The sequence below is a fragment of the Glycine soja genome, chromosome 15 (assembly GCF_004193775.1).
Source record: "Glycine soja cultivar W05 chromosome 15, ASM419377v2, whole genome shotgun sequence".
In the NCBI taxonomy this organism is placed as follows: Eukaryota; Viridiplantae; Streptophyta; class Magnoliopsida; order Fabales; family Fabaceae; genus Glycine; species Glycine soja.
The window spans coordinates 1,877,395-1,887,460 of NC_041016.1; the positions used below are offsets into that span (position 1 = coordinate 1,877,395).

Here is a 10,066-nt window from a genome sequence, read left to right on the forward strand (position 1 = left end):
CTTTGTTTGACAAGGACATAGTTCTAAGGTTAGAACACGCAATCTCTATCCTAGAGCATGAGTTGAAGCACAAGTGCAAAGTCTCCAAACGGGCATGCTCAAAAACAAATTTTGATCCGTAGTTACCAGTCCACGTGATACAATCAGAAACATACGCTTTAATCGACCCATTTAAGTGTAAGATGAGGGTAAGAAGATTTGGAGCTTCAATCTTAAGCTTGTCCTCAAGTTTTTGTTCAACTTCAACACAACTAAGCCTGGGAAGGTTGCAAATTTTAAGGGACCCCATGTTACCAATTTCTTTGAGAACAAGTTTCTCAAGCAAGGGGGAGTAAGATAGTATCTTCCGAGCCACATAACTACTTGCATAAACCCTCAACAAAACTAGCTCTTCAAGGCAATTAAACTGTGCATGATCACTAGGAAATAATGGTTCTCCCATGATAGAAGAACCCTGTATATTCAGTGTGAGAAAGAATTTCGCAGAAAAAAATATCCTGAGTCAGAGAGTATGTTATGTTTGAAAAACTAAGTTTGAGATGCTTGACATAATTTTTCAGAACCAGACTGATCCAATCATGGATATAAGTAATGATTTTAGAGAGGTAAAGCATACCCTTGATGTCAAAAGGACGTCTTTCCCGGACTAAGTGTAGGTTCAATACGAAGCTGTGAATGATTGGATTCCCCTCTGGTGATCGTAGAGAGGACAAAGAATCATCAACCAAAGGCAAAAAGCTTTGGAGATTCTGAGTACTTTCGTTAAAGGAAAAGTGCAATATGGAGAGTGAATTCCGTATGTTAAGCCAGCACCAGCAGTTGGTAAGAATAGAAGGATGTGCTGCAAAATGGGGTCTGGCAACTGAGTTATCATATCAATATCAGTAATATCTGCCTCCTTTTCCTGTCTCATATTTTCCGCTGAGAAGAAAGGGGTTTGGTTGTCAATTAGCAATGAAGCAAATGAGCTCAACTCACAATATAATAATCAATTACTGATTATTATCTATTTAATTTATTTATAGTAACCTCCCATCCATGGTTTTGGAAGTGTTTGTGAAACTGAAAGCGGATTCCAGCATTCAGGCAGTCGTGATTCGGAAGCCGTTAAATAAAGAAGGTTAATAAGTCAAAGCGTTCACTTCATAAATCATAACAGTGTTAATAATAAAGTTTATTTAAACAAAATAAATAAGATTACAAGAAACTAAGTAAATTTAAACAATCCTTCTTAAATGTTTCCTTAATTAAATAGGTTGGTTTTAAATCTTTAAACTTGACAGTAATATGATATAATTTGAATATTCTTATAATTTAAACATATTATTAATTTTTACAATTTTATTTTTGGTGTTATTTAATAATGATATTATTCTACCATTGGGTTTAAGGATTTAGGTCTTTAAGTAAAATTAGTATTTCAATGGTTGTTTTTTTTCTATTTAATCTAAAAACATTTATTTATTATAAATTTTAACTATAATATATATAATTCTTATATTTAAAAATATTACTTATTATAAATTTTAATTATTTCTAAGTAAATATTTATCCTATACAATGTACAAACTGAAATACTGATTGTTTTTTATTACAATTTGGTTATACAAGAAAAAGACAATGATAACTCAGCTATTACATTAAAGCGGAATTCTAATTATGGTATTCTTCATGCACGAGATTCTCTGAGATCAAGCATACCTTATTCACGCTTCTGTATGTTACGGGTGAAGAGGTCTATGGGGTGGTGTATTGTGGTCTTAAGTGTTGCTTACTCTCATCAATTATTGTAAGTCTCGACAATTATAATCAAAGACCAATGTTATCTAGACATTCCTAAATATGAAATATCCCAACAACATTTTCAATTTTTTTTCTTTACCTATCATATTATATTATTTAGGCTTAATTAAATTTTTTATACTTAAAAAATAGGTTGTTTTCATATCATTATTTAATATTATTTTTTTAATTAATTACCTAGAAAAAAAAATTATTTCAATTTACTACTTGTCATTAGTTATCTTCCATTGAGTGATGATCTAACAAACGGAATATCATATCATCACACCTTATAATTGATTCATTATTGTCACATCATCATCTTCAATGACGTGATAATAATGTATCAGTGATTAGACTTGATGACGCGTGACACTCTCTGTCTGTCAAGTAATAAATTGAAACATAAAATTTTTTCAGATAATTATTTGACAAAATAAATTTTTAAACAGTAATTTGAAAACGAACTATTTTTCATATATTAAAAACACATTTAAATCAATCTGAAAAATAATTGAAAGAGTTTTATCAAAATAAATAATTTAATTTCAAAAAAATGATAAATGATAAATTTTATTATTTTATTGAAAATAAAAACAAAAATGATATTCCTAAATTTAAGTTAGGTTTAAAAGAAAATCTTATGAATTAATAAAAAAAATCATTTCTCAAATACTTTTATTTGATCAAATAAATTAGTAAACTTGTCAAAAAATTAAAAATTAATTAAAATAACTTGATGAACATATATGTAATTTAATTTTATATAAATTTAAGAAAATTTATCCTATTTATTTTTTAAAGATAATTTATCATTCAAAATAAGAAATACATTAAATTAGTAAGATATTTTTTTATTAGTAGAAATAAAAAAATACTATTTGAAATTTACAATAACTCACTATCAATTTATCATATTTAACCACCTGAACTATATTAATAAAATAATATTAAAAGTGAGATTAAAGAGTTAAGATACATACATTTAATACTTAGACAAAATTAAAAAAGAATCCAACAAAAACAAATGATAAGATATATATTTTGGATCCAAAGAATAGTGAAGGTAAAGTAAAGAAATATATAACATATTACATATATACATTGATCATAGATATCAAAACATCAATTATGTATGATTTAAATATGTTTTGCATATATGAAAATAGATCGTTTTTAGATTATTATCTAAAAATTTATTTTTTTTATCATTATTGTTTATCGTACTAATATTTTTCTTTCTCCGGTGTATACCTCTAGGTGTCTTTTAAAATTAAATGTCCATTTATTTTTATCCTATATTCTATTTCTATATGTTGCAGGGTGCAGAGGTATTTGGAATGTTCCGTGGTCTGTTGCTTACTCTTGTCTCATCAGTCACTAACAATTATACTTTATTCCAAAAGTTAAGGCCCTCCTTGTACTTGGATTTTGTTCCTCTGTATTGGTAAAATTTTGGCCTTCTCAAAAAACAAAAATTAATGTTACATTTTTAAGAAATAAAATAAATTTAAAACAATTTATACACTCCAATTTTTTTAAAAAAAATTCTCTTATTTAACTCCTCTAAAAGCAAATATACATAGGTTAATATTAACTTATAAATAAAATTTAACTCATGTTACTTTTATTTTCTTCTCTAAATGCTTCTGCAAAAAATTATCCAATGAAGTTCTTCTATACAAAATGTTTGTTCCCATTCAATCCCTTTGTTAGATTCCCATTCATGTTTGTCTGTTAATGCCTACTTGGCTTAAAAATAATGAAAGACCATCTTTAAAAAATGAAAGCAAATACCAAGAAAAAATCGTAATTATTTAGGACTAAAAAGTATGCAAAAACTATTCGAAACTAACGAAAGACTAGCATAATAACTACATAAGAATGGATAAAGGAATTTACAAAATACTAAATAAGTTACCAAATGAAAAAAAAAATCATGCTATTTTTGCAAGACCAAATAGAAAATTCGGCCACAACTTTATAACCCTTAAAATAGTAAAACCTAATAAGTAACGGGCATCTAGTTCAGTGAAAAATAAACCGCAATCACACGATCAAAAGCAACTGCACCAAAATCAACCATTAAGGAAACAGAAAACTGAAATAGAAGGGTAAGAAATTGGAAACCATCCGCATCAATAGTCTCTCAACTCCTGTTGAGCAGCTTTGATCATAACCAAGATGAGAACGTAAAGCTGTCCACGCATGAAGATAACACAAATCAACAAAATATGAAATGCTGAGTTGTCTGCAATGTGTAGGATTCGCATGGATATTATTCCACACGTTGCAAACATGACTATCTTTAAATGCCAAATCCAATGAGGAACAACAAAAAAAGTGTAAAAGAGGCTTCATTTTCTCGAGCCAGCCTCAAAACAATAGGTGGTGGATGAGTAGAATCAATCTGAATTTGGGCATGTACTGAACAATAGGTCAAGATAGATACTGAGGCATCCCTCAGACACGACACAGTAAGTAATATCTCAAGCAAGGACTCATGATCCATCTCGCAAAGTAAACTAACATTTGTAAGTTAGAAACAACCCATGCTTAGTTGCTTACCACCAAAGCTTTCATTTCCAATCTCACAATAATGTGATCCAACACAACAAACGCGTGGTAATGCGTTTATCTCAATCCATCACAGCCAGGTAAAATACATGCATCCACCAGTGACCAATGGTTCTTCAGTCAAATAAAAGCTTCAACTGATTTCACATTTTGAAATAATAAAGAACCTACCAGTGTTCTTCAAAATAAATATATGGGGTTTTTCGTTACTTCTCAGTCCCAAACAAGAATCCCAGCTTTCCATCTGCATCCACAATAAATATAAGATTAGGATGAAATAAATGGCAAGCTAATTGAATATGTATACAAAGTTCAGCAGGGGAAATACATGAGAAAGCATAATAAAAGACAAGTGAAAGAATATACTGCTGAATGCTATATTATATAGAAATAGTGGTTTCTGAACAAAACAAAAGAATCATTATATATAATAAGCAAACAAATCTGATGAGAACTAAATAAGTAAGCCACGAGACTGCTAGCATCCATCATCCTGATAAAGTAGTGCTCAAGTAACCTCAAAAGATTCATGAAGCTAATTGCTTAAGCATTTACCCAAAAAGAAATGAATGCAGGTATTCTTTGATCTAGGTGGAAATCAGATCAACATTATAGCTAATCCCAAGACCCTTATCTCACTAAGGAAGCTGACTATTCATCTTGTCTCCTTAATACTCTCAGTCAGGCTTATTCCAGAGACTGCAGATTCCAAGTCATACAATTCATGTTGAAGTCAGCAATAATAACTAAAATATAACCTAAATAAACTAGCCGCAGCTGATTGTCCTTCAACAAAGTAATCTCCAAAATTCCAAATTCTGCTAGATATGAATCCCTTGCAGAGAAAAGTACCAATAACAACTGGTATACTCAACCAACCACTGGAAATAAATGCAATCTATAAGATGTAAACGCTGAACTTTAGCTATAATGCATCCAACTTAACTGGGTGGTCCGGCAATCCAAAAGAAGCAAACAATATTGAATGATTTGATTAATGTTCCTTTGCTCATATTAGAAGCCTAACAACAACCAAAAGACCTATAGGAACATTGCATATAGAACTTTTCCACCCTGCAACTTCAGACCGCTCCAAGTATGCAACTATTTGATTGATAGGAGACCAATGGTTAAGAGAGTATATGTAAGGGCTAATAGAGGGGGAAACACAGTTGCAACTGAATAGCTTATAAATAGGGAGAGAAGAGGATGTAGTTAGGCAATTAAGAATTTACTCAGAAGTTGTTAGGAGAGGAGAGGTCTCTTGAATATCTCACTGTATTCTATGGTCACATTGACCAGCAAACCCAATCAATAAAATACGGGCTCATTGCCTTTATTCTTTTCTAAAACTTTGCATTGTATCAGTTGAAACCTATCATTGAGCATATAGAAGATCATAGTTCTTGAGATTCTAAGTAGGACAGATTGACAACTAGCATTATATTAAATCATTACACTAATATAGAATTAAGATTTTAAATTCCTGATCATTACACTAAAACTTCTGGTTAGATGATATCACTAGAAACAAAACCAGAAGATGATCTAACACTAATATACCCTAATTCAGGTGTGCAACAATTAAGTTTCATAATAAGCAAAATACTGAACCGTACATGATTGTAAGCAGCAGGGTAACAAATAGCAAGTTCTACATTTGTTACATCATTCAGACCGATAAAGAGAAGCAGAATACTTGCCTATGAGCTTTAGATCAACAGCTAGCCTTCACACACATCGCAGGCTCGAAGCCTTCTCTTCTGATATTCCACAGTGAATCTAGCAACATACGAGAATCCAGCATATCATGGAGGACCTTGACCAAAGAGATTTCAGCACCTCAACCGGTATAAAGAATGAGAAACTTTGTGATGGTATGAGATACAACACTACCAGTTCAATATTAAAAATGGCATAAAATGGATAACATCCCCCTGAAATCCTAAAGCTAGGCAGATATGTAAGCTCATCCTACCAGCCAATTTCTGGTCCACTTCAAATAAATAGTTTGCAAGAGCAACACAAGACCTATATCACTACTATCTAGCTGGGTGAATGTAAAATTTCCATGAACTCAGCTTCTCATGTAAAACAATACTTTGTAATTGATACCAATCTCCATATAGTATTAACCAACTTAAAGCACTCAAGGTCTATCTCAACAACAACATAAGTCTTATCCTACAAAATCTCATAGCCAGTCCCAATTCCAGGTAAAGCAGGACATTTGTGTTAGACCCTCAGTAGTCAAAGTAAAACTTGTTGAAATCCCAAAAGGTCTAACTGAACAATTCAGATTTTTTAGAACAATAGGTACAATATACATCTATATATGTATCCACTCCATCTGCATTCATTGTATTATTGGTTTTCCACAATCAACAAACATAACAGAATCCCAGATTATCTAAAGAGGAAAACACATGCCCCAGCACATTGTTATAGCCTACAATGCAAATGTGTCATCAACAATGCCATTTTAAGGCAAAAGCAACACATTTCACCAGTCACCCTCCATGCCAGAAAATGTAGTAGTTATTACCAGAAACAGAAACTTCTCATAGAAGATAAGGAACAAAAATGATTGAATACTCCCAAACTTAAATGTTCTGCGTAGGTAAATAAATCAACTCCAAAAGTGAGTACAGCCACCTTCAATACAAGCATCTTTTCCGGAAAATGAAAAAAAATTTAATTCCACTCGTCATTGAGAGCTTGCAACTTCATCTCCAAGAAAAGGGTGTCCTATATACACCCCAGAAGTCATTCCCAACATAAGCCATTCCCAAATTTATATTTCCAATAATTTGAGCAGGATGATGCCTGTTTTACCGGTTGCAGAAGTCCACTGGCTATAGCCAAATGAAATCCAACATGCCACCAACATCTCCAGCACTTCTGGGCAAGGTTTATCCAATCTTACAAATAGTTAAAAACTTAAATCTATCACACTATCCTAACAGAAACATACTCTAATTGTAGAAAAAGAGCAACTTTTCATTTTGTTCACTTGAGTAAACTAGAAAATATAACCTAATATAAAATATGCTTCAATTTCCTCTACATGTGGTCACTCCTCTGACAAAGTAGTAATTACCCAGTAGACTAATTCCAAAACCACACATCCATAATCCTTGACACAAAATGCATTCAACAACACCACTCATTCAACATATTGCCAGGAGTTCAACAAGGAGCATATGCAACAGCAGTTGAAAGTTGAAACAAAATATCCATAGTCTTGTAATAATGCTAGCCATTCAAACCCCTCATCTATTTAACTTCAGCCCGCATGATTCAGCACATGGGAGTTACAAAACCTCAACCTTATAATGCTGCATTCCAGCTCATGATGAACAGAAAACAAACTTTTACCCAGAAGAAAGACAACAATAAGCAACCAAAAACATAACAATAATTGAAACATGAAATATGTATCAATGGAAGATAGATAAAGTGAAGAATTCCATCATACTAAATTATAAACTGAGATACTGCAGCAATGTTTTCTTTAAAAAAAAGCAAAGCGACACTAAAACCTACATATGCCAGTTTAGGACTAAATATATCCAGAGTTCCAGATAAAATGACCACTGTTGTCGCATGCATACACAGAAGGACATCAAACTCAATCTCAGCTATTCTGCAAATAGAGAAGGCAAAGTGATAGCAAGCCTTTCTTCATCACCAATAGCAATAACTTGAATTTCAACGACGATTCATGTGTGGCTTCTCATGCTCCTTTCTTGAGGCAGCACCCGCCCCATACATAGGACCTTTATCTGCAGCACCCTGAACAGCAGAACATGAAAAGTGAACACCATATCCATCTTCAAATTAAGGAGTGCTTAATCTAAAATCTGTAAATTAAGGAACACATACCAGGTGAACACTGCCATATCCATCTGCATATGGAGCTGGAAAACCCTCTGGGCTACCAAATTTTGTTCCATAAGGCCCACCTTCATAAATGAAGCAAACATGAAACAAAGGGACAAAAGAACAACAATTTGTAATTTATCTAACAACCTCAGCTGCGAATAAATACACGGGTGTAATTTATTGAAGGATACAAAATTCTGCAAAAAGGACAATATAACAAACAAGTCATACCTGTCATACCTGACATACCAGCACCCCAATGTCTGCTATCAGCACTAGCAAGCTCAGCACGTAATTTCTCAACTTCCCGGGCCATGGAAACCAAATTTTTCTCCATTGACTGCCTCTGTTCCATGAACTCCATGTTTGCCTTCTTTTCGTAATCCACCATGGTTCTGAAAAACAAAAATGAAATCATCATCAGTTTAAGCATACAGATGAGGAAATACCTACCACAAAAGGGTTTGACAAAAGAAAACGGAAACCCTGTCAGCAATTGAGCCACGCACCTGGCATGCATTAGCTCTTGGTGCAGGCCATCAATCTTAGCCCTCATCATAGGAATTTGTTGATTGTCTGCTTGTAACCTTGCAACATCTTGAGTGAGTGTCTGAACCTTCCCTGTCAGTTCTTGTTTGAGATTGTTAAGTTTCTTAACTTCAGATCGCAGTTGCATGACCTCATTCTTCAAAGGCTCATTTGCCCTAAGGTCAGCCTCCATCTTCATGCCTTTCTCAACAAGCTCCCTCGAATGCGCCTCATGCTCGGCGCGAATGTCACCAATGGCAAGATTCATGCGATGAAGCTCCTCCTTAGCGGCCCCAAGGTCTCGCTGCAACGCCATTCGGTCATCAATCAACCTCCTGTTGTCTGCCACGAGCCTTCGCATCTCGGCATGCTGAAATTCAAGTTCCTCTTCCAACACAGACGGATGAGGAGGAATAGGAGGCAGTGGTCGAGGCATGGGAGCCACCCGAGCATATGGCCCTTCCGGTGGGTAACCCCTTCGAGCATTCAAGGGTTCTCTGTGAACACGGTGTCTTGATGCCATGTCAAGTGACCTAAAAGGGTAAACGCAGATACAATTTCGATTACAATTGCAAAAATGTTGATATTCTGACAATTAGAATTGCAACTACAATTACAAGAAGAAAAGGCGAAAAGAATAATAATAAAAATAACCATAACAATGAAAAATAAAACTCAATTAAATTCGTTTCATACATACAGTAAAAAGATGCTTCAGAAGTAGACTTGGATCGTTGACAGATAAAGAGAGAGAAAAGAGTGAAGCTAAAAGGGAAAAGGGTCTTCTCCGATGGAACAAAGAACGCAAACACGGCAAACCCAGCAAGAACGCTACAATGAATGAATGAATAAAGGATTGATCCCAAAGCACTATTGTATTGTATCGTTGGCTTTTACGGCGTCGTTACATCACCAATCTCTCTTTTCAACAAAACATCATCTATCTATATAATTTTTTTTTTAAATAAGGCTTAAATATATTTTTTATTTCAGATATACATCCAAATTTTATTATCTTTGGTAAATAAAATTTTAAATCTATTTTTTTAATATTTGTTAAAAATATTTATTGTCACGACGTGTCTCAAAAATCGTTAGTATTTGTTTCAAAATATATCTTAGTTTTTTTTATATATAAAAAAAACATATCTCAATTTTTTTTGAGAGAAGGTCATCTCCTTCTCTCTTCTCTTCTCCGACCACCTCCTCCTTAGCGCCACCGCTTTCAACCACTCATGCGTCCTTTGCATCAACATTGACGCTGATCCACTATGGGGCCCCACTCCACCACCAC

General features: G+C 33.5%; 1 protein-coding gene across 3 annotated transcripts; it reads right to left on the minus strand.

The window, feature by feature from the left end:
- Positions 1 to 3,841: 3,841 nt before the first annotated feature.
- On the minus strand, positions 3,842 to 9,654 carry LOC114388038 (protein FLX-like 3). 3 transcript variants are annotated; one of them, XR_003661449.1, is made up of 6 exons: positions 9,473 to 9,652; positions 8,754 to 9,305; positions 8,476 to 8,639; positions 8,245 to 8,324; positions 7,906 to 8,154; positions 3,842 to 4,603 (listed from the first exon to the last, which is right to left on the minus strand). XR_003661449.1 is itself a non-coding variant. In XM_028348375.1 (5 exons), exons 2-5 carry the CDS (start codon positions 9,293 to 9,295, stop codon positions 8,071 to 8,073), a joined length of 861 nt encoding a protein of 286 aa, XP_028204176.1. In that variant the 5' UTR covers positions 9,296 to 9,305; positions 9,473 to 9,654; the 3' UTR covers positions 7,794 to 8,070. The 3 variants fall into 3 exon arrangements, 2 of the variants coding, with proteins under 2 accessions (XP_028204176.1, XP_028204174.1); XM_028348375.1 differs by lacking the exon at positions 3,842 to 4,603 and having other exon boundaries at positions 7,794 to 8,154; positions 8,485 to 8,639; positions 9,473 to 9,654; XM_028348373.1 differs by lacking the exon at positions 3,842 to 4,603 and having other exon boundaries at positions 7,794 to 8,154.
- Between the last annotated feature and the right edge of the window lie 412 nt (positions 9,655 to 10,066).

Coding starts and splice junctions, on each gene's coding strand:
- LOC114388038 (XM_028348373.1), bottom strand. CDS start 9,295: ATGGCATCAAGACACCGTGTTCACAGAGAACCCTTGAATGCTCGAAGG. Junction 8,640..8,753: donor CAAGAGCTAATGCATGCCAG/GTGCGTGGCTCA, acceptor TTTGTTTTTCAG/AACCATGGTGGATTACGAAA. Junction 8,155..8,244: donor GATATGGCAGTGTTCACCTG/GTATGTGTTCCT, acceptor TCTGCTGTTCAG/GGTGCTGCAGATAAAGGTCC.